The 24423-nt window shown below is 58.7% G+C and overlaps 1 protein-coding gene across 2 annotated transcripts; it reads right to left on the bottom strand.

The window, feature by feature from the left end:
• Positions 1 to 100: 100 nt before the first annotated feature.
• Positions 101 to 22773, bottom strand: STXBP1 (syntaxin binding protein 1). 2 transcript variants are annotated; one of them, XM_074556655.1, is made up of 20 exons: positions 22591 to 22773; positions 12241 to 12290; positions 12021 to 12102; positions 11287 to 11363; positions 10427 to 10505; positions 10236 to 10339; positions 9087 to 9235; positions 8224 to 8308; positions 7947 to 8077; positions 7018 to 7125; positions 6858 to 6918; positions 6125 to 6190; positions 5912 to 5992; positions 5681 to 5819; positions 5420 to 5529; positions 5206 to 5307; positions 3744 to 3829; positions 2411 to 2565; positions 1479 to 1602; positions 101 to 459 (listed from the first exon to the last, which is right to left on the bottom strand). In XM_074556655.1, the coding sequence occupies exons 1-19, from the start codon at positions 22625 to 22627 to the stop codon at positions 1493 to 1495; spliced, it is 1812 nt and encodes a 603-aa protein (XP_074412756.1). In that variant the 5' UTR covers positions 22628 to 22773; the 3' UTR covers positions 101 to 459; positions 1479 to 1492. The 2 variants fall into 2 exon arrangements, with proteins under 2 accessions (XP_074412756.1, XP_074412757.1); XM_074556656.1 differs by lacking the exon at positions 1479 to 1602 and having other exon boundaries at positions 22591 to 22772.
• Positions 22774 to 24423: the final 1650 nt, after the last annotated feature.

Raw genomic sequence — 24423 nt, 5'->3', positions numbered from 1 at the left:
GCATTCTCCCAAAAAAAAAGTGTTTTTCTGTCATTTTCCCCACCATATTCACTAGCAATGGGCAGATGGTTACTCAGCAATGAGCTCCTGGGCGCTTCCCACAGCTGCAGCTACAAATATATAGATTTTTTTTTTTTCCTTTTTCTCTTAAACACAATGCATCCATTTTCTTAATATATATATATATATTATTTTGTTTTTGGCTGTTATCCCCTCCCTGTGGATAAAATGAGATGGGGGAGGCGCTGGGAGGGGAGAGGAGGGGATCAACACAAGAACAAGAGAGAAGCTGGGGCCCACAGGGTGCAGGGTGACACCCGGGGCCGGGCGCCCGGCGGGGACGTGGGTCGGCATCGAGTGGTGACAGCGTTTCCTTTTAACTGCTGCTCTCTTCCTCTGTTTTATTGAGTTTCTTCAGCGTGTCCAGCAGTTTCTGTGGGGTGAGGATGTGCGTGGACCCTGTGGGAGCAGAGGAGAAGGGGTGCAAGGGGATCAGTGATGGCTTTGGAGCCCAGCCCGTCCCCGCTGTCCCGGGTCCCCCTTACCTGGCGGCGCCGGCCCCGCGCCGCTGGAAATGCTTGCGAGGAAATGCAGTCTATGGGGAGGGGGAGGGCTCTGAGGGCATGGAGAACGGGAAAAGGACTAAGAGGAGGGATGGAGGTGAGGGATGGAGCTGGCGGGATGAGGCAGGGGCCGGGAGGAGCCGGTGCAGGGGGGCTGTGGCACTGGGGTCACTGCAGGAGGCACTGCTGTGTGCAGGGGTGGAGTGCAGGGACAGCCGGCATGGAGGGACCTTCCCCAGGCCCCCCGATCTGCACGGAGCATCCTGGGGACACAGAGGTGGCCGGGAGGGTGGGATGGGACAAGGAAAACAAGGAAAACTCCCCTTGTTTGGGGGTCCCCCAGAACGGTGCCAGTGGAGGTCCCACCGTGCTGCCCTCTCTGGCACTGCAGGGACCAGCACACGGGGCATGCTGGGGTGGCACTCACTGGTGAAACCAGCAGGAGCTGAACCCCAGAGCAGGGTCTGGGGGTCTGCAACACCACAAGGCTCCTGCCTATCCAACAGCAAACCTGAGCTGAGTGGGACTCCAGCCCCAGGGCACCCCAGGGCTGGGGGGTCCCAGCAGTGCCCAGCCCAGGGTGAGTGCTGGGGTCTGCACTGCTGCCCCTCTCCCCCAGCCCCGCTCCAGCCGCTCCCAGGGCAGAATCTGGGAGCTCTGTCCCCCCATCCATGGGGCAGGACCCTGACCCCTCCAGCCCTGGCGAGGGGGAGCTCATGGCATGAAGGAGCTGGCCAGGGGACATGGCTGAGGGGTGATGGATGCTCTTCCACCTGGTCGGAGGAACCGCAAGCATTTTCTACTCGGAGAACCCAACAGACCCCAAACCAACAATTAAAAAAAAGAGGAATGGAAGAATCAAAGAAAACCCTTCGGGGAGGAAGAGTTTCTTTTTCATTAGTAAGCTGCCTTTACTTGGTTTCTTTGGCTCACTCCATTGCTGGAGCCTGATCCTCAAATGATACCCTAGTGGAGTCCCTGAAGTCGGGGTGCCTCAGGTCCATGAGAAATTTGGTGGGAGTGAGAATGTGAGTAGAACCTGCAGGAGAACAGAGCGGGGCTGACGGCTGCGCCGAGGCTCCCCCACCACCACCACCAGCTGCCTCCGGGGGGAGGAAGAGGAGGAAGGAGGCAGGCGGAGCCCGGAGCTCGGAGGCGCATGCAGGGGATGGACCCTGGAGAGAGGCAGGATGAGATGGTGACAGGCAGGATGGAGCTGGCATGGGTGTCCGGTGACAGGGACACAGCCGGGGCAGCAGGAGGGGATGGAGACTGCGATAATGCTCCCAAGGAGCGGGAGAGATGCTGGGGACAGGCTCCACCAGGCAGCAGATCAGATGGTACAGGACACCTGCCTGTGCCCTACAGGGTGTGGATCCAAGCTGTGCTTCCCTGAGGAATTTTAGGCACCTAACAGCTCCTTGCTGGTAGAACATCCACTGTGTCCTGTGTGCCTCACCCACAGCTCCCCTGGGAGCAGAGATGGGAGCTGACCCTCTTGCATGACCCTGGAAAACCTTGTTCCTGTTTGCGCCCCTCTTCATTTGGCACTTTTCCTCCTGTAATGCCTCCAAAACCGAGGAGCAATCCGAGCTGCCAAACCTCCTCTCTCACCCAGCCCTGCTCAGACAAGACCAGCCAGGAGACATGAAAAAATGGAAGCAAAAATGAGGATGTTTGGAGTGACACAACCCCGATGGGGAAGGAGGGCACACACAGGGGGTGACCAGAGATGTCGGAGAAAACCCTTCGGCAGAGCTCCAGCTCCCGCAGGCTCTGGAGCCGGGGACTGGGGATGGAGTGGGATGAGCAGCCAGCAGGAGGGGCCAGCCCGGGCCAGCACTCACCTATTAGCACCTCCCACTTGCCGCTGGCTTGTGTCACCTCGTAGGCGCAGCGCATCTCGTTCATGCTCACCCCGCCCAGGATGAAGATGATGAGGCGGGGCCCGCTCCGGTACTCGCCGGGGGCCTTGTTCTTGTGCCAGTGGCCATAGCGGGCACTGAGGAGAGGAAGAGGAGGGTGAAGGACGGGCACCACATCTCAGTTAAGTCATACAGACATTGCTGTCACAGCAGTCCAGTGAGTCCAGTGATCTAGCCACGAGTGCTGCTTGCTGTTACAGGGAGGGAAACTGAGGCACAGGGTCGCTGGAGGGAAACTGAGGCACGGCATGCGTGGAGAGAAACTGAGGCATGCTGTGTCCAGAGGGAAAATGAGGAATGGAATTCCTAAAGGGAAATTAAGGCATGGGACTCCTACAGGGAAACTGAGGCACAGAATGTCTGGAGGGAAACTGAGGCATGTTGTGTCTGAAGGGAAAATGAGGAACGGGGTTCCTAAAGGGAAACCGAGGTATGGGATTCCTACAGGGAAACTGAGGCACAGGATGGCTGGAGGGAAACTGAGGCATGTTGTGTCCTAAGAGAAAATGAGGAATGGGATTCCTAAAGGGAAACTGAAGTACGGGAATCCTACAGGGAAACTGAGGCATGTTGTGGCCAAAGGGAAAATGAGGAATGGGATTTCTAGAGGGAAACTGAGGCATGGGATTCCTGCAAAGGAACAGAAGCACAGGATGACTGGAGGGAAACTGAGACACAGGATGCCATGGGGGAAACGGAGGTATGGGATGCATGAAGGAAAGGTGAGGCATAGAGTGCTTAAAGGGAGACTGAGACATAGGATTCCTAAAGGGAAACTGAGGCACAGGATGTCTGGTGGGAAATTGAGGAATGGGATACTCCAAGGAAACTGAGGAATGGGATATCCCAAGGGAAACTGAGGAATGGGATGCCTGAAGGGAAGTGAAGGCACAGGATTCCCAAAGGGAAACAGAGACACGGGATATCTGTAGGGAAACTGGCACACAGGATAACTAAAGAAAAATGGAGATAGAGTGCCTGAAGGGAAACTGAGGCACAGGGTGCCTGAAGGAAACTGAGCCAAGGGATTCCTAAAGGGATACAGAGGCACAGGCTGCCTGGAGGGAAACTGAGTGCCTCAAAGGAATGCAGACATGAAGTGCCTGAGGGGAAACTGAGGCAGGATGCCCTCCGAGCAGCTCCTAGAGCTGCTGCTGGCTGCACCCCCTCGGGCTGAGTGGGATGGATGGTGACAGTGACTATGTGGGCACAGACAGCAACCAGGTGGGCACAGAGAGGGCAGAGGGGCACCCACCTGACGGCAGTGGTGCTGAAGGAGGCGGAGGAGCGGGTGGAGATGTACGGGTAGTGCTTGGTGTCCAGCTTGTCATCAATGGCATCCTGGGGAAAGACAGACACAGGCCTGGGGTCAGCAAGGAGCCAGGCACAGCTCCAGGCCCCACAGCCCCTCTGCAGGGCTAAACCTAGGATTTCTCTCCTGAAAAGCTCAGGAGCAGGTGCTGAGCTGGAGGTTCCAGCCATGGGATCCTGCTCCAGCATGAGGCACCCTCAGTGTCACCCAGTGTCAGTGTCACCCAGTGTCAGTGCCACCCAGGGTCAGTGTCACCTGGGACACCTTGCTGAGGTGCTGCTGCCCTGGGCAGGCCCCTCTGTCCTCGGAGCGAGGCTGAGGGGTGTCCTGGGGGTGAAGCCACCCTGTGAGGGGGGTGGTGTGACAAAGGAAAACATGAGCTCTGTGCTTTTGGGACCCGAGGGAGCTGTGGCTCTGCTGGTCTGAGCCAAGGCTATCCCAGTGCAGAGCTCCTGGGACAGCTCCTGAGGAAAGACCCAGCTGTACAGAGCCATGCCTGTCCCCTGGCTCTGCTGGGACATGGGCAGGGCCTTGACAGCGCCACCCAACCTTGGTGGCCACGGTGGCACACACACAACCACCTGTTATTGCATTTGTAATCCAGGGATGCCAGGCAAGCCTGCTTTGGGCCACGGAGACTGAGGGAAGACCTCAGTCTTCACCTCTCCCTGAGTGAAGTGTGAAACTTCCTCGGGAGGGAAAGAGAAGGGGCAGCTCCCATCTCTGCTCTGGGCCAGGGACAGGAGCCAGGGCACGGCTGGGGCTGGGCCAGGGCAGCTCAGGCTGGAGCTCAGGGCAAGGCTCTGCCCCCAGAGGGTGCTGGCACTGCCCAGGCTGCCCAGGGAATGGGCACGGCCCCGAGGCTGCCAGAGCTCCAGGAGCCTTTGGGCAGCGCTGCCAGGGGTGCCCAGGGTGGGGCTGCTGGGGGGGCTGGGCAGGGACAGGGGCTGGGCTGGGGGATCCCTTCAGTTCCTCCCAGCTCAGGATATTCTGTGGACTCTGATTCCCTCAGTCCATGCAGCACCAGTTGAGATTCCTTTTCAGCAAGTGCAGATCCTGCCCCCCACAAGCAGTGATTTAATCCCAGGCTGTGTTCCTGTTCCTCCCTGCCAGAACTGGAGCACCAGGGTGGGGTTGTTGGGGTGCCTGTGCAGGGCTAGGGGCTGGATTTGATGTTCCTTGGTATCCCTTCCAACTGTGATTCTGTGCACCCTATCTGGGGCCAGGAAATTCTCCCAAAACATCCCAACCGTGCTGCAGCTGCAGGCAGGAGCAGCCTGGAGGACGCGCATCCCAAGAGGTGTCAGGGTCTGGGCTGGGAGCACCCAGCTCTGTGCTGGTCCCTTCCTGGGTGGCTCTGTGACCCCCTGCCCTGCCCCCAGGCCTGTCCTGGCTGCTGGCTCACCTCCATGATGTCCTTGATCACCGGGGTCCACCGGGACAGCTGGTAGGTCTGCTCGCTGATGCGCTCCTTGCGCTCCGGCTTGCTCCGGCGGCGCAGCGTGGACTGGGTGCAGAGCACAGGGACACCCTGAGCCCCAGCAGCACCAGGAACAGCCCCAGGGACACCCCCAGGGGGACAAGGCAAAGGGGCAGGGGCAGGGGAGGAGCACACTCACGTCTGTGATGATGGGCACCCCGAGGTGGGCCATGTTGGTGATGATCTCGCTGTCCTCTGCCGGGATCTGAGCGTGCTGGATCAGCTTGTTCAGGTTCTCCTCGGTGATCCCTGGCAATGCAACAGGGGGTGTTCTCCTCAGGAATGTCTCAGAGGGGACACAGTCCCTCTCTGCTGCCACCTCAGGACACTCAGCCTGGTCAGGGAGGCAGAGCTGGACTATCCTGGCCAGACCTGGCTGTGCCTGCCCACACGTCCTCACCGTTCTTCAGGAAGATGTAGAGCAGGATGATGCGGATCTTGTCATAGGTGCTGACATTGCCATCCAGCAGGATGGGGACAATGGCCCTCATGGGATCCTTGATCTTCTCACCTTCAGCATCGGTGCCCATGGCCAGGTCCTGCAGGGAACACGTGCTCAGCACCACTCCATGCTGGGAGGGTGGAGCTGCACCCCCATGGTTCCATGGCAATGAGGGGAGGTGTTTGGTACCTGCTCAACTCGGCACAGCTTGTCCACAGTGCCCTGGTAGTGCTTCATGCAGTCCTCAGCCAGGTGCAGGTGGGTGGAGTACTGGGGACACAAGAGTGGTCACCCTGCAGGGCTGGCAGCAGCTCAGGGTCCCTGTGCCACCAGCCATGCCAGGGGACAGCTGCCACCTCCTGCTCCCTCAGTCACTGAACACACACTGTCCCCTCCCCTTACCTTGCTGAGCTCCTTCTGGTACTGTGGCATCTTCTTCAGCATCTGGGACAGGTCCCTCATGGTGGTCTGTGAGGGAAGGGGACACGGTCACTCACCCTCAGGGACCTGGGGGCCACCAGCAGGGAGGGGGTGACCCTGCCAAGGACTTCTGTCCCCATGTGAGCCCCCATGGGGGTTTGGTGACACCTGATGTGCCACTGCCAGCTCTCCTCCCCTGAAGCTGAGGCAGGAGGGGTGTGCAGCTCTGCAAACTGGGCTGTGGTGGGGAGAAACCCCCTGAGGATCTTCTGGGAGTCTCATGTGCCTGGCTATGGCTCAAATGGTCCTTGCAGCTCCTGGCCACCTTTACAGCCCTCACTGCCACCAGGGTCCCCTCACTGCCAACTCAGGGAGCAGGGACAGAGCAGCTGCTGAGGGAGGTGCACAGACCCTGTGCTGGGGGCAAACTGATCCCTGGTGCAGAACTCTCCCACAGAACCCATTTCCCAGCAAACTGATCCCTGGTGCAGAGCTCTCCCACAGCACCCCATTTCCCAGCAAACTGATCCCTGGTGCAGAGCACCCCACAGCACCCCATTTCCCAGCCCCAGGGGTAGGCCTGGCATCCCACAGCCATCTCCCCCTACCAGGAACCTGACCACCCTTCTCCTTTGGCACAGTGTCCCCAGGAGACCACATCAGGTGCCAGCCTGTGGCTGAGCCTGTCCCCAGCTGGGTGGCTGCATCAGGTCACCTTGTCACCCGTGTTCATCCTCTTGCTGGAAGAAAACTCCTTCAGGGACCGGGTCACCTCCCTGCAAAAAGCAGGAGGGCAGAGCTGTGAGTGGGGAGGGGTCCCTCACAGAGGGCTGGGTGACAATGCCAGGGCAGTGTCCCCCCCCAGGGCCACTCACTGGGACACCTCGGCGATGTGTTTGTGGCGCAGGGTGACCCACAGGTCGTCATCCTCATCCAGCAGAACCTCCTTGATCCGGGCCTCACCAATGCCACTGGTCTCGTACCTGGGGTGAGGACAGGGGTGTCACACAGGGGACAGAGCTGAGGGCACACACAGCCCCCTCACTGCTGGGTTTGGGGAGATGAGGGGACACCAGGGCTCTTCCTGGCTGTGCCAGCTGCAAAGTGATTTCAACTGGGATTGACTTCTTCCCCTCTTGGACCCCTTCAACTCCTAAATGTTGGGAAGGGGCTGAGGGATGAAGGGTGGGAAAGCCTTTTAGGCCCTGTCCTGCACACCAGGCTGCCAGAGTGCAACACTGGTGTCCCCAATGGAGGCCTTGTGGAGGATGGCAATGGATGGAGAACCCAGTAGATGGAGAACTCAATGGATGGGGAACTCAATGGATGCAGGACCCAAGGGATGAGGAATCCAAGGGATGAGGAACCCAATGGATGAGGAACCCAATGGATGAGGAACCCAATAGATGGAGAACTTGATGGAAAATCTAATGGATAGAGGATGGCAATGGATGGAGAACCCAATGGATGAGGAACCCAACGGATGGAGAACCCAATAGATGGAGAACCCAATAGATGGAGGACCCAATGGATGGAGGACCCAATGGATGGAGGACCCAGTGGATGCAGGACCCAGTGGATGCAGGACCCAGTGGATGCAGGACCCAGTGGATGCAGGACCCAGTGGATGCAGGACCCAGTGGATGCAGGACCCAGTGGATGCCGGACCCAGTGGATGAGGAACCCAATGGATGGAGGACCCAGTGGATGCAGGACCCAGTGGATGCAGGGATGCTGAGCCCCCAGCTGCTGCTCTGGCACTGCCCTCAGGGGTGTCACAGGGGCGGGGGTGCCCTGCACTCACTTGTAGACGTCGTTCTCGATGGGCAGCAGGTCGTAGCTCATGGCCTGGAAGGTGAGCTCGTGCAGCACCGGCGACGCGGGGTCAAAGCCACGGTCCAGGATGAGCAGCTGGGAGCGAGCCTTGTCTGGACCCTGCGGGCACAGCAGTGCCATTAGCACTGCCCTGGGGGCTCCCTCAGCCCCACAGCTGCTCTGGGGTCCCCCCAGAGGGCAGGGATTGATGGGACTGCAGGAGGGAGCATCACCCCAGCACCCACCCCACCGCCAGCAGCGCTCACCTCACCCATGGTGGGGTCATCAGCCTTGTAGGCATCCAGCTTGTCCTGGATGAGCTGTGCCAGCATGGCATTGTCCTTGTAATCCCTGGGGAGGCAGGGGACAGGTCAGCCCCACAGGGCACAGCATGGGGAGTAGATGTTGGGTGCTCTGTGCAGCATCCTTGGCCCACAGGGGAGCAGGGACCCCAGCAGGTTTTGTTGTGCACTCCCACCTCAAGTGGCCTTGATGCCACTTAAGATTCCAGTCTCAACCCCCTCAGCTCCCCAGATCAAGTCTGAGCCTGTTTACACTGAGCATGGCTGTCTGTCTGTCCATGCCACCCCATGCTCTGACCAGCACTGGGCACAGCAGCCCCATCCCTGCCCCTGGATGCCCACACTGCCCCATCCCTGCCCCTGGATGCCCACACTGATCCCATCCCTGCCCCTGGATGCCCACACCTGCCCCATTCATGGCCCTGGATGCCCACCCTGGGCCCATCCCTGCCCCTGGATGCCCATACTGATCCATGCCCCTGGATGCCCACATTGGCCCCAACCATGCCCCTGGATGCCCGTGCTGATCCCATCCGTGCCCCTGGATGCCCACCCTGCCCATGAATGCCCACACTGGCCCCACCCATGCCCATGGATCCCCACACTGCCTCATCCCTGCCCCTGGATGCCCACACTGCCCCATCCCTGCCCCTAGGTGCCCACACTGATCCCATCCATGGCCCTGGATGCCCATCCTGGCCCCATTCATGCCCCTGGATGCCCACACTGATCCCATCCATGCCCCTAGGTGCTCACACTGATCCCATCACTGCCCTGGGTGCCCATCCTGGCCCCGTCCCTGCCCCTGGGTGCCCAGCCGGCCTCACCCGCGGTACCGCACGGCTGGGTACTCCTTCAGGGTGGCACAGAGCGTGGCAATCTGCTCTGCCAGGCGCTCCAGGATCGGGTTCTTCATCTGGGCCTTGTGTGGGCTGTAAAAGCTCTGGAAGGAGTCAGCTGAATCCAGAGAATAAACCTGGGGGTGCAGAGGCAGGGAGGTCAGAGGGGAGGGATGCCTGCTGTAGAGCTGGGTTTGGAAACCAGATTCATGCCCAGATGGACCCAGCTGAGCCTGGGGGCAGCTGGAGCTCAGAGATGCTCAGGGCATCCCTCAGAATTCCCAGCTCCAGCTCCATGGTAGGATCCCTATCCATGCGTCCCTCCCAGCTGAGCAGAGGAGACAGAGGACCCCTCCCAGACAGGGAAACAGAGCTCTGGGGCCAAGCAGAAACACACTGCACCCCAGCCCCAGAAAAAACATGTGAAGATGTTCAGGGGTCACTCCCTAGGAATGCTGAGCATTGAAGGGTTAATGGCACCCAGCAGGTCTGGCCCCTGGTCCCTTTGTCCCCAGCAGGGGCAGATGGCCCAGTGTCATAGACACCTTTTCATGAAAATCCTTTCCTTAGGATTTTTCCTCCTGAGAAGCTGTGAGACCTCAGAACAAAATGTAAACAATGATTATCTGCTGCTGTGGAATGCAACAGGTGCATCTGTGATTGGCTCATGTGGATATTTGGAATTAATGGCCAATCACAGTCAGATTCTCTGGCCAAGCCACAAACCTTTGTTATCATTCCATTCTATTCTTGGCTTAGCCAGCCTTCCGAGATGAAACCTTTTCTTCTATTATTTTAGTATAGTTTTAATGTAATGCATATCATAAAATAATAAATCAGCCTTCTGAAACATGGAGTCAGATCCTCATCTCTTCCCTCATCCTGAGACCCCTGTGAACACGGTCACAGCCCAGGGCCAGCTCCCTGGTGCCCCTGGCTGGTGGCAGAGCTGGCCAGCACAGCTGTGGGCATGGGGCCAAGGCACAGCACCCTCTAAATCCCCCTGGGATCAGCCTGGGAAGGCATCTGAGGAGACAGGGAGGGAGCAAGGAGCCAGCTGGGGGTTACACAAACCCTGTGGGCTGCACAGGGACCTGGAGCCCCCCCCAGCTGTCCCCCAGCCCAGCCCAGGCTCACCTGGGACTCGGAGGGGAGGAAGGCAATGTTGATCTCAGTCAGGGTTTTGATGACCTTGGCAGCGCGGGATTTCACCAGCTCGTTGAACAGGGCGTCAGGACAGGCTGTGAGGGAGGGAGGAGGAGGAGGGAGGTGCTCAGCATCTCTCCATCCCTCAGCCCTCACCCCTCCCCAGCCCTCTGGGTACTCACAGTCAGTGAAGAAGACGTGGGCAGCTCTGTACTTGGAGGTGGGGGGATCCTTGAAGTCATTGATGAGGGAGTGGATAGACTGGAAGAGAGAGGGAGCAGCTGGGCTGGGCAGGGTGGCACTGTGAGCCTCCCTCCTGCTCAGGGCAGGCTCTGCACCTCCATCCCACCACCCTGCTGGCACCACTGTGTCAGAACTCAGTGCATCCCTCTGGGCGTCCAGAGTTGCCAAGGACCCCGCCAGGGTGCTTGGAGACCCTGGCACACAGCCCAGAACACCTGGGGATTTGATTTTGACCCTTGGAGTGAGTTACCAGCTTTGTATGAGGGCCTGAAAGTCACACAGATTTGAATGGTGTAATAATAAAATGATCACAGGGTGACAATGTAGATTTTAGGATTTTTGGTATGGAGGTTATGGGGACAAGATGGAGGGACTTGGGCATGTCCAGCCTTTCTCCTTCTTCTTCTTGTTCTCCATTTTCTGCAGTGCTGTTGGCACTTTGGGATTGGTTTAGAGTAGAAGTGCACTGTCTAACATAGGTGATAGGTATTGGGAATTAAGTGTAAATATGTTATAGGTAGTTTGTAGTATAAAAGGACAACACAGAGTGCCTGTGGCTGCCCTGCTGAGCAGAAAGAAAATTTTATAGATAAGAATTAATAAACAGCCTCAAGACCAAAAAGCAAAGAGTCCAGACTCGTTCTTCAGTTGCGCGGGCTGAAGCAGAGACACCCTGCACATCTTGGGGCAGCAATTAACAACAGCAACCCGAGACCACTGAGCCAGGATGCTCCCCATGGGCACAGCTGCCCGTGCCAGACCTCACCTTCACCCTGTCCCTGTGCCCTCAGGCACTCACCTTCTCGGAGGGGGTGATGAGGTACACGGCCTCCAGGCTGGGCAGCGGCTCCCGGCGCTTGTTGATGTCTTCCACAACTTGGGGGGAGAGCAGGGATCAGGGATCAGGGCAGGGGGGCTGAGGGCAGGGAACTCAGCCATGCTGGACACCCCGTGGTGGCTGGATACCCCACAGCCACTGGATACCCCATGGAAGCCCCTCCATATCCAAAACACCCCCAGCCACTCGTCCTGCCCACCCAACCCCATCCCTGCCCTGCTGGAGCTGTGGGTGTGGGCACCTGGCCAGGTCCCAGGGGATGTGTCAGTGCTCCTGTTCCTTTGGTTTATCCCCCTTCACCTGAGCTCTGCTGTCCCAGACAAAACCCCACCATCCCCAGCACCTCCCAGATCCAGGCTGGCATTTCCTTCTCCTTCCCAGGTGTTGCAGGGAGCTATTTCATTATCAGGCTGATAAAAATCAACACCTGGTCCCCTCCTCGAACTGAAGGGCTGTCAGGAGACAAAGTGTTCTAGCTGCTCCAGCCCCAGCAGGCAAGGAGGCACCTGTGGAACTCCAGCCTGGCACCAGGAACCATCCATGGGAGGCAGAGTGGCTCCATCCCATGTGGGATAGGGCTGGGGCTGTGCCAACCTCCCTGTGCCAGCCTGGAGATGCCTTTGTGGGTGTCCTGGTGTGCCCAGGGAGATTTGGCCCTTCCCACAGGGAATGTGGAGGCAGGAGGGGGAACTCACTGGTGATGCCCTCTGTCATGATGTCGGTCATCTTGCAGCAGGACGAGAGCATGCGCATGCTCAGCTGGTCCACCACCAGCACCTGGGGACAGGAGAGCACCCTGAGCACTCTCTGAGCACCCTGTGGGCACCCCAAGAGCTGGGGGCACAGCAGGACCCTCCCCACCCTGCCCCTTCCCCGCTTCCTCCCCTCCTGGCCCTCCCTCGGTTCAGTGCTCACCTTCCATTCCCCCTTCTTCTTCACTTTCCGGATCACATCGTGCATAATCTCTGAAAGAAAGGGAATGTGGGCAATGGTGAGACCCCAGAGTCCCTCCTACAGCACCCCAAGGGCTGCACTGGGGGCACCAAACCCCCACCTCTGCACAGGGTCACGCTGTGCCACTCACACTGTGCCTTAAATGGGGATGGAGGAGGGGATGGGGGTGGTTTTGGGGTGCCCAGGAAGGGGTGGTCACCCCCCAGCCCTGTTTTCTGTCGTGCTTGGACCTCACAGACAGACCCCAGGCTGGCTGGGGGGTCCCTCTGGGGAGCCCCACGAGGTTCAGCCCTAATCCAAAGTGCTGGGAAAACAACAGCAGCTTAAGAGCTCCTTTTAGAAACAAGAATCAAGCGGCCTGAGCCTGTTCCTTGTAATCCCTCACAATCCCATTTCACCTCCCGTGGCTGCTGGGCTTATGCAACCAGGCAGGACAGCAGCACCCCAGGAGCACCCACCCCAAATTCCCCTGCTCCTGCTCAGCCCCCTGGGACAGTTCAGGGACATGAGCAAGTGGCAGTGGGACAACCTTTGGGGTTGGGTTGCAGGAATTGGGGTTCAAGCCTTGCCCTGCTGCCAGTGCTGCCCAAACATCAGTTTTGGGGGACAGAGGTGCCCCCCAAACGCTGCAGGTCCCCTCTGACCCTGGTGTGTGAACCTCTGTCCCTCAGAGAGCTAAACCTGAGGAAAGGAGTCAGTGCCAACTCCTCACACAGCATTTCCCCTGGATTTCAAGATTTCATCCCTGCAGGGTTTGCTCTGAGCCCCTGGTGCCAGGGGCAGGGATGGAAATGCCCAATACAAAGCCAGTTAAGGAACATCTCTGAACTAGAAACCAGAGGTGTGAGGGTGTCACCCTGCCAGCCTCAGCCCTGGGAGCCTCCCCTGTGGGTCAGCCCAAGGGTGCTGCTTCCCTGGGTAAAGCCCAGCAGGGTCCAGAGCTGGCACTGGTGCCAACAGGGTAACACAGGAGCCTCTGAGTGCTGCTGGCTGTCTGTCTGTCCTGCTGCAAAACCTGGAGCAAACAGCCATTCCTACCACTGCAAGGTAGGAATGCACATCCATCACCTTTCCTGCCCAAAGGTGCCCTTAATACATAAATAACTAAATCTGCCTGCAGGGAGCCCCATGGGACACTGGCCCTGCCCTTGGTCACATCCTTTGGCCTCCCCATGGGGAGAGGGGACACAGGACAGCTCTGGGCTGGGAGAGGGGATGGAGGGTACCTGGGTACCTGAACTAGGCAGGCAGAGCTGCTGCCTGTGCCCCTGTGTGCTGCCCACCTGCAGCCACCAGCTGCAGCAGGGATGGTTCTGTGTGGGCAGGAGCTGGCACTGAGGGCTGCCCGTGCACCCCAGTGCTGCTCCCTGTGACAGCAGGGCACAGCTGGCAAGGAGCTGTGCCAGCTCATCCCTGCTCCTCCTGCCATTGCTCACTTGGCTCCCGCCCCAGAGCGAGCATCCAGCAACAACAGCACTGTCTGCAGGGCAGCACTGAGGCTCCATCACCATCATCCCATCAGCTCCATCCTCATCCAATCCCCACAGGCTCCATCCTCATCCCATCAGCTCCAACCTTGTCCCATCCCATCCAGCAGGCTCCATCATCCCATCAGCTCCATCCTCCTCTCACCCATCAGCTCCATCCCATCAGCTCCATCATCACCTTCATCCCACAGGCTCCATCTTCACCCCATCCCATCAGCTCCATCCCCATCCCATCGGCTTCATCTTCCTCCCACAGGCTCCATCATCATCCCATTTGCTTCATCCTCATCCGATTCCATCAGCTCCATCTCATCCCACAGGCTCAATCATCATTCCATCCTCACCCCATCCCATCAGCTCCATCCCATCCCATCCCATCCCATAGTTCCATCCCAGTACAGCCCAGGGGCCCTGCTGGAGCACCATGGAAGGGCTCAGCAGAAAGCAGCTGCCAGCAAGAATTCCTGTCCCTCCCTGCAATGCAAATCCAGCTGGGGAAGGAAGGAAGGACAAGGAAGGAAGGACAGAAGGAGGCTGGGAGGAGCATCCTGTGGCCCAGGGGATGGTGTTCCCATGAGGGAAGAGAGCCCAAGGGCAGGAGATCCCAAAAAAGGCTCCCAAAATGCTGCCTCAGCTCCCCCAGCATGTCCTGGCTGCAGGGACATTGTGGCTCTGTGGAACACCCTGTCCCTCCTGTGGGAACACCCTGTCCCTCTTGCACAGGGCTGGGCTGGATGGATGGAGGATGTTTGAGGGGGGAGCATCTGCCTGGCTGCACAAAGCGCTGTCACATCCCCAGCCCCACCCTGGAACCAGGATGGGCCTCAGAGCAGCAGCTGGGCACCTCAAAGGGCAGCTTCTCTGAGCTTGGTAGGTTTAGGGTGTCAGTCCCTAAATCCCTGGTCCCTGGGCACACTCATTCCCTACACTGATGTCCTCTCCTGCCCTGACCATGGGTCAGATCTGACTCCAAATTTTGGCTTCTCCACAAAATTTTGGCTCTTCTGAGCCCAGGCAGGGTCAGGAAAGAGGCAGATCCACAGAGCATCCTCCAGAGAGCTCCAGGGTCCTGCCAAAGGGCACAAAGTCCAGCAAAAGCTGGAGACTGGTGTCACATTTAGGGAGATGTGGCCATGAACTTCCCCTCCTGGTGTCCCTGCAGCAGCCACTGAACCCCAGCTCAGGGAAGAGTGCTCTGCACTCCCAGGGGAAATGAGAGAAGTGCTGATCTCTCACTCCACATCAGCTGGCCAGATGTTGCTGTCCATGTTCTCAAACATCTGGCCAGAAAGGGTTTTTAGGCTCTAACATCAGCTGATGATGCTGACAGCCAAGTGTTTCATCTTGGAGATAAAACCAGGTTTCAGGGGGGAATAAAAATCCACATGAGCATCTCATCCAGTGCCTCCAACACTTGACTGGTCTGTACCTTCCACATCACATCTGCTTCCTTCAGACTGAAAGAATTTTAATGACAATTCCTCCCAAGAACAGGGAATACAGACAGCTCTGGATCCTCCTCCAGCACCAAAGATCAGCTCCACCATCCCATCCCATCCCATCCCATCCTATCCCATCAGCTCCATCCCACTCCACAACCTCCATCCCAGTAAAGCACAGGGGTCAGGACACTTCTGCTGTGAATGGAGAACCCCTGGCGCAGTATGGCCCTCAAAGAAACACCAGACAGGTGTCATGGACACCCAGGCTCGTTTCAGGGTGACACAAGCATTCCCAAGCAGGTGACATGCTGGCCTAGTAGGACTTGAGCCCATCCATCCCTCCAAGAGGTTTATCCCATGTTATTGTATCCTGACCTTGCCCCAGCTCTGCCCTATGGAAACTGAGGCAGCCCTACGTGTCCCACTGGAGCTGGGCAAGGAGGGAGCATCTCTGCCACGCCAACAAAGCTGTGTCCCCAAGAGATGGACCTATCTGGGGTTCCCCAAGAGATGGATCCATGTTGGGGCTCCTCAAGAGATGGACCCATCTGGGGTTCTCCAAGAGATGGATCCATGTTGGGGTTCTCCAGGAGATTAACCCTTTTTATGATGCCCCAAGAAATGGACCCATTTTGGGATGCCCCAAGAGATGGATCCATTTTGGGGTTCCCTTTTTATGATGCCCCAAGAGATTGACCCTTTTTATAATGCCCCAAGAGATGGACTTATTTTGGGATGTCCATGGAAACAATTACCAATTTTGTGTGAGGAGTTACAAGCCACAGGGGTTTGAGTAGAATGATAGTGAATTTGTCATAGGGTGAAAAAGCAGAATTTTAGAGTTTTAGAATGGAAGTTCAAGAAGCAAGATGGAAGAATTTAGGTGTGTCCTGTCCTTCTCCTTCTTTTTGTCCTCCATCTTCTGCTGTGATGGTGACATTTTTTGATTGGTTTAGAGAAAAGACAAGCTGTCTAACGTAAGTGATAAGTATTAGAAAATTATTGTAAATAAAGTACACGTAGTTCTTAACATAAAAAGCTAACACCACCCCAAGGGCAGGGACTGTGCCACAACCCAACCTGCTGGGTCTCAGCAGGTCAGAGAAAGAATGTGATAGATAAGAAAAAATAAACAACCTTAAAAAGCAAAACCAACAAATCTCAACTTCTTCTTCAGTCTCAAAACTAAAAAAACCCCAACTTTCTAATCCCTTGAAAATCATCTCAACCACAGAAACTCAAGAGGGATCCCAAATCCCAGGGCAGCTCTGGAGAGCTGGAAACCCATGACTCCATGGGATCAGGGTGAGGTTTGCTGGAGTGCCACTTCTCCCAAAAAGCTGTCAGGCTGCATCTCCAGACGGACACGTTTGGCTTTGGGTTGGCCTGGCAACTGCATTTGTGCAGCTTCATTAACTCATTGCTCAAGCCAGTGTGAACGCTGCACTGATCCAAGCACGGAGTGGAGCACGTCCCCAGCTCCAACAGCCCCAGCTGGGCTCTGCAGGTGCCACCCCAAATAAAACAGGCACAGGGAGCTCAGGGTGGCAGGAACGGCCCTACACAGCCACCAGCACATGGGATCACTGAGAGGAGACAAAGCCCAGCTGATGTCCCCCAGCATGGCTAAGAACCATCCAAGGGATGACCTGAGTCTGGCCACTGCTGTGCCCAAAAGCCAAACAAGTCTCAAACACCTCCCCTTCAGCAGCCCAGGTCCTGAACACCCATTTTCCCCACTGGATTATGCCTGGAAGCCCTCAGCCTTCCTGGAGGACACATTTCTCACCCAGGAATGCAGGGATTGGTCCCAGCCATGTGTTTAACTCCTCCTTTTCCTGTCTGCACTGCTCTCATGAAGGGTGCCCACATTCATCCCTGCTGGGCAAAGCCCTGGGAGAGCTGCACAGCCCAGGGAGGAGGAGGAGGATGGAGACCTGGAGCTCTTGAACTCTGTAAAAGTTGAGTAACACAGCCAGAAGTGAAAAAGGGAAATGAAATGCATGATCACACCCATGAGCCCTCTGAGTGCCCTGCAGAAACAGAGGAACATCCACGAGGTTTCCACTGCAGGACCAGGCACAGGGTGATGGTTGGGGTGTCCTGTAGGGCCAGAGCTGGATTCTGCTGATCCTTATGGGTCCTTTACAGCTCAGGATATTCTGTGGCAACTCCAGACAATTTCCCTGGGTCAGCACAAGGATCTGGGAGCTGAGCAGAGTTTCCCAGTTTGGGTACAATCAATGACCCAGAGCCCTTCAGGTCCCTGCTGAAGGCACCGCCCTTCACCAGCACGTGTCCTCTTGCTCCAGATGTTTCCATCCCCAGCAGATGTTGTCCCTGGCTGTGGTGCTTCAATGCCCAGGGGTGTCACAGTGTCCCTGAGGGGAGGTGACCCCACATTCCTCTGTGTGGCCACGACTTTCTGAGCTCATTCTTCTCTCTGCCTTGAGCCAAAACGGAGGAAAACACCAACAAATTGTGGTTGGAATCCAAGCTGGGCTGGTCTCCTGTCCCTCAGGGACAGCAGGACAGGCTGGAGGGTAGCTGGCATGTGGCTGAGTGGTCCTTGCTGCTCCCTGACCCATCTGATGGGCTCCACAAAAGCCCCTCCAGCACAGGTGTGAGCACATCCCCAAGGTTCTCTCCCATCCTGGGCGATGTGGGAGCCCACAGATTGCAGCACCTTCAGCCCTGCTCTATTTTTGCACTCTCCAGAGCCAAGCTCCCTCCCCGCACTGTGAGTTGGAGGGAGCAGCATCTGCTCCTCAGCGTGAGACCAAGAGCCTTGTGATGGTGATGATTCTCCTCTGCAAAGTGTTGATTCTGTGGGAAGGAGGAAGGAATCTCTCCTGGGCCGCTTTCTCCAAGAGGTGCAGAGCAATCAGACACAGACCTCACTTCTTTTTTCCTTTCTAAAAGGAAAGAGTCCAAATCCTCTCCACTGGTGGCTTTTTTAACCTTCCTGCACATGGTGGGTGGGTGCAGTCCTGCCAAACTCAGGTTTGTCACTCTTGGTCACCTTCCATGGCACATATGGGCAGGAGTTTCTCAGCTCCTGGTGCACACTGTGCTCTGGAGACTGAAATTGTTCTGCAATGCTTGACATGGTGAATGCTGAGTTTTACAAGGATTTTTTCAAGCTTTTCCACTTCGAGCCAACACCAGAGGTGAGACAGAGCCTGGTGACAGAATTGCAGCCCCAGCTGTGCCCATTGCTGTACCCACACACCAGGCTGGCACTCCTGCAATGCAGGAATTGGGAGGATGGGGTGCTCAGGGAACCACTGGACTCAGGTTCTGCTCCCACTCATGGTGGGGCCAGGGTGCAGAGACCTCCTGCTCCTCACCCACCCACCCTCTGAGGCCACAGCTGTGCCCTGTGCAGGCAAGAGGATGCCAGGGCCACCCCTGCAATGATCCCTGTGCCCTTTGCTGCCTCCTCTTCCTCTCTGCCTGGCACAGCAGGCACGTCCTGTGGGCACTGAGGCTCAGAACATCCTCCACAAGCAGCATCTGACCCTTCTGGATGCCCTGGGCACTGAGACAGGCTCAGAACATCCTCCACGAGCAGCATCTGACCCTCCATGGCCCCCTGTGCCCAGCAGGGGCTGCAAGGTGCCCCAAAGAGCCAGGCTGGGTCAGGCACCAGGCTGTGGCCCAGGCTGGCAGCAGCCCCAGCCCTGCCCTTGCAGGTGCAGCACAACCCAAGCCTGATCCCTGAGTCATCCCCAGGCAGGGCTGGACCCTGGAGAGGCCCAGCTGGGGACACGCAGTGACACTGGGCAGTGTCCAGGCAGGATTTGCCCGTGGGCACAGCCCTGGCAGGAGGCACGGGGCACAGGTGAGCTCTGGGGGAGGCTGGGCAGGTGAGGCTGCCCCGTGGGAGGATCACCTGGTGCCCTGGGGGAAAGGTGTTTTCCTGCTGCCTCTGCAAAGTGCTTCCTTATCCCAGGGCTCCTCCTGCCCACGACAGCCAAAGGAGCCTTTGGGGAGGCTGAAGGGCTGCAGGGGTTTGGATCCACCATGGAATCACATCCAGCTGTGTGTCCTGGTGTCCTGTGCCAGCCCAGAGCGGTGGCAGGCGCTGCACAGGTGTCACCCCTGCAGCAGGGCCCGTCTCTCCTGGCTGCTGACACTTCAGTGAAGTAAAACCAGCCTCCTCCTCCTCACTGCAGGCTGCTGCAGGACAGCCACCACTGGGCTGGGCAGGGGAACTGGCCCTGAGAAGATCCAAGGGGCACAAGAGGTTTGGAGAGATGTGCATCAGTGAGAGAGGTGAAGATTTGGGGATGATGTCCCTGCAATGGGAGGGTCAGGTGAACATCTGGGGACGATGTCGGAGTAGCTGGGGGTCACTGAAGATTTGGGAATGATGTCTATGCAGTCTGGGGTCAGGTGAAGATATGGGCATGATGTCCCTGCAATGGGAAGGTCAGTGAAGATTTGGGGATGTCTGAGCAGTTGGGGGATCAGCGAACATTTGAGGATGATGTCCCTGCAATAGGGGGGTCAGTGAAGATTTGGGAATGATGTCTGTGCAACTGGGAGTCAAGGAAGATTTGGGGATGGTATCCCTGCAGTTGAGGGGCAAGTGAATATTTGGGGGTGTCTGAGCAGTTGGGGGTCACATGAAGATTTGGGATGACATCCCTGCAATGGGAGGGTCAAGTGAAAATTTGGGGATGATGTTTGTGCAGTTGGGGGTCAGACGAACATTTGGGAAGATGTCCCTGCAGTTGGGGGTCAAGTGAAGATTTGGGATGATGTCCCTTCAATGGGAGGGTCAGATGAAGATTTGGGGAGGTCTGAGCAGTTGGGGGTCAGATGCAGATTTGGGGATGGGTGCCCTCAGAGCTGCCACTCTCAGGTGAGTTTTTCCCAACCAGCACCAGGGCAGAGGGGCCAGCTCTCCCTGGGAGGGGACAGCGACACAGCAGGAGGAGCTGCTCCTCAGGCATCACCTCTGGGGACAAGCACACTCAGCTCCAGGGCTGTGCAGACAACAGCCAGCGCAGGAGGATGCAGTCACCACGGCTGGACACCTCAGGAAGGTGCAGGGACACCCCCAGCACACAGCCCACAGATCTGGGGGTGACAATCTGCTTCTGCCCTTTCCTCCTGCCGCCCTGGGCCACCTCTCCCCCTGCCTGCCACCTCCAACCTCATCAGAGGCCTCCAAACCCCGTCCTGTTATGGCACCAGCTGGTCAGAGGAATAATCCGGGTCTGGAGGGAAGCCAGGGCAGAATGCAGCTCGGGAGGGGGGGCTGGCGGAGCGAGCCATGGCAACACGGCAGCATCCTCCCCATCCCTCCATCCATCCATCCATCCATCCATCCGTCCATCCATCCATCCCTTCCTGCTGGAAAAGCAGCCCACAGGACATGTCCTGCCTCAGGGTCAGCCCCAGGCTTGGCTCTCAAGCTCCTCAAGAGCAAACATCTCCTGCAGGAAATCCTCCGGGGAGTGCCAGGCTGGCGCAGCCCAGGAACCCTCGTGCAGTGCCCAGGGACAGCGAGCTGGGGACCCTGCTCAACTCTGGGGGAGCATCTCAGCATCCAGCCCCCAAGGCAGGCTGATGCAGCGAGCCCAGAGCTCCCCAGGGGGGCTGAGGAGCACCCAGATCCCCGTGGGGACCCCGGGGTGCCCCCCCGGTGCCACCCTCGCTGCTCTGCAGCATTTCTGATGCACAAGCGCGGCTCCCCCCTCGCAGCCACCCACGCGTCCCCAGCCCGGCTGCCCGGCTCCACATCACCATTGCCAGCCGGGAACGATGTTTGCAGGGAGAGAACGGAGCGGTTTGTCACTAAACCCTGAAGGGGAGGATTAAGTCAGATTTCCCTGATGCTGCCTGGAACCTCTGTGTGTGTGTCTGTGTGGCTGTGCTGTCGCCCAGCGCAGACAATGAATGGGAATAGGGGACACGCAGTGGCGCTGGTCTCTGTCCCCTCTCCGGCCCTGCCGGGGGTCTGACCACCCCTTTGCCATCCCCCCCCGGCTGGGGACAGCCCTGTCCCCTCCTGATACAGCCCAGCAAAGCCCCTTCCCCATCGCTGCTCCTGCAGCACAGCCCCACCGGGACACTGCCCTGCCTCTCCCGTCCATTTTGGGCTCGCAGCCCCATCCCTGCGGGCAGGTGACACCGGCAGGTGACACCGGGGGGGTGACACAGCCACGCACCCCCGGGGATCCCCCTCGTGTCCCCCCCGGCCATCGCCACCCACCCGATCACACCACACCGGCCCGGCCGCGCCATCCGCAGCGCCCGCGGGAGGGCGGGGGACGGCCACGGGCACGGCTGGCTAAAACGCCAAAAACACCCCCAAAAACAGCGAAAAACCCCAAAAAAACACCCGGATCCGGCCGCGGCCGGCCACGGTGCCACGGAAATAAACCCTGCGAGAGGCGGGGAGGAGGAGGAGGAGGAGGAAGGCTCATGGCTGCGGGGGGAAGTTCCCACCGGTTCCTGCCCTTTCATTTTCTCCTTTTTTTTTTTTTCTCTATAATGCGGAGTTTTTTCGCTTTAATTTCGCCCCGGGGAAAGGAGCGCCCCTCCTTGCTGCTCCAGCCTCGGGTGTTTTTGGAGAACAAGCTGCCCCCCTTCGTTTCCCCCCGGGGAAATATCGCCTTGCACAGCCGGGAAGGAGGAAGCGGAGCCGGGGCCGATGGGGCCGGGCCCCCCCCGCGGCTCCCGGCGAGATCCGGCCGGGAACGGAGCGGGACCCCCGGGCAAGGGATGCCCCGGGAGGGGGGACACACACAGGGGCACCCCCAGGGTGCGACAGCAAAGGCACACCCGCGAAAATAATAATAATAATGACAGGAATAATAAAAATAATAATCATAATAATGCAATACAGCCCAGCGTTTGAGCGGGATTTGCTGCAGACAAAGCGGGAGGGCCCGGCCTGGCGCTGCGCTGGGGGAGGGTTTGGGGGGGTCTGCACCCCTCTGTGCCCCCCCTAGGCCCTTTGGGGGATTGGGGACCACAGCGGGGATAAAACCGAGGGGGGATAAACCCGAGGGGGGCTCGAACGTCTCCGGCTTCCTTGTCCCCCCCCCGCCGCTTCTCCACCGCCGCCCCGTCACCAATCCCCCCCCTCCCCCAGCACTGCAGAAAAACCCCAAACACCCGCAAAAATTCCACAAACACAGCCCGGAAGGTGACAGCACCCCCGGCCCCCCGAGCGCACGACCCCCGCGTGTCCCCACGGGGGTGTCCCGTGTGTCCCCCCCCCCATCCCCGAGGGTCCGTATTGCGCATCCGCAGCATCCCCCCCACCCCACCGCACCCCACCCCGGCCGGGGCAGCCCCCCCGCCCCCGCCGCTTCCCGGCGCTGCCCCCCAGCCCGAACCCCGCGGGGGGGCGCGGATCTTACTCTCTCCCACCACAGCCTTGAGTCCGATGGGGGCCATGGCTCGGTGCCGGGGGGGTTCGGGGGGCACCCAGGGGCGCGCACGGCCGGGCGAGGCTGCGGGTGGCGGCGCGGGGATGCGGAGGGCGGAGGGAGGAGGAGGAGGAGGAGGATGGTGGTGGGGGGGTCGGGGGGCCGCGGGGGGGGCGGTGCGGCGCGCTCAGCTGACCGGGGCGGGGCTTGGGAGCTGCGTCATCGGCCACGCCCCGGCCACGCCCTGCCGGAGCCACGCCCCGCGCCGCAGCGCAGCGCCCGCCGACAGCGCCCCCTGGCAGGCGGGAACTGGTACTGCAGAGGTGGCACAGCGAACGGACAGGGGGACACGGACGGATACGGAGGCACACAGGGACACAGGGACACACACACGGACAGGGGGACATACATGGACAGGAGGACACACATGGACACGGGGACACGAATGGACAGGGGGACACACATGGACAGGGACACACCACAGACAGGGGGACACATGGACACGGGGACACACACGGAAAACGGGACACGAACGAACAGAGGGACACGAACGGTCGGGGGAACACACACGGACAGGGGGACACGAACGGACAGGGGGATACACCAGGACAGGGGACACACACGGAAAACGGGACACGAAAGAACAAAGGGACACGAACGGTCAGGGGGACACACATGGACACGGGGATACACACGGACAGGGGGACACGAATGGACAGGGGGATTCACAAGGACAGAGGACCCACACAGATATGGGGACGCACACACGGACAAAGGGACGGACACGGGGACACACACGGACACGGGGATGAGAATGGACAGGGGGACATGACAGACAGTGGGACACAAACGGACAGGGGAACATACACGGACACAGGGACATGAACGGACACAGGACACACACAGACAGGAGGACACAAACGGAGCCTCCACACCCGGAGTCACCCACGGGCACGCAGACAGAACCCCCCGTAACCAGAATTAACACAGACACACCCCCAGCATCCTCCACATCCAAAATCACCCCTGCATCCCCCACTCACCCCTGGCATCTCCCACTCACCCCTGCATCCCCCACATACCCCCAGCATCCCCCCCAGACCCGTACCCGGTGTCCCCCGCCCCCAGCACCCCCCTGCACCCCACATCCCCCCTTTCTGCACCCCAGGGCTCAGCGGTGCCACCAAAGCTGTGCCAAAGCCAAGCACTGCCCCCTCCCTACTGCGGGGCTGGAGGGAACGGCCCCTCACACCCCCGGGGCTGCACTGGGGAGGGGTTCCTGGGGTCAGTCAGGTTTATTCCCAGTAAAATCAAATCAGTTTTATCTCCCAATAAAATCTCATCACACACACAGGGGATCAGTCACCCCTCCAGGCTGGGCACGGCAGGGCTGTAAATCCGGGGCCAAAGGCTGTGTGTTCACCCTGCACCCAGCACAGCAGGGTGAGCTTTCCCCCAGGCTGGCTGCCAGGTTCTGTGTCTGACTCCCAGGGCTGTGCCCAGAGGATCTGGGGGCTTCTGTGCTTCCCCTTCTGAGTGTGAAGGGAGAAAGGAGGAGGGAAATGGCTCGGTCCTAGCACAGAGCTGGAGCAATGGCAGAGATGCAGAGCAGGCTGTGCCCGCAGGTGTGTGCATCATTTACATGTCTGAGTGTGGCCACAGAGAGGTTCACCCTGCCACCCACTGCCTGGGGACACGGGACAGCAAAGGAGCACCCGGAGGGACAGCAGAGTTGTTGGGGAAGGTGAAACAGGAAAGCCTTATAAGTATGATTGCTTGGTAAAAGAAACTTATAGAAAGCCTATAGAAACTATAAGCAAGATA

The sequence above is a fragment of the Zonotrichia albicollis genome, chromosome 21 (genome assembly GCF_047830755.1).
Source record: "Zonotrichia albicollis isolate bZonAlb1 chromosome 21, bZonAlb1.hap1, whole genome shotgun sequence".
In the NCBI taxonomy this organism is placed as follows: domain Eukaryota; kingdom Metazoa; phylum Chordata; class Aves; order Passeriformes; family Passerellidae; genus Zonotrichia; species Zonotrichia albicollis.
This window is presented reverse-complemented; position numbering and strand designations above follow the sequence as displayed.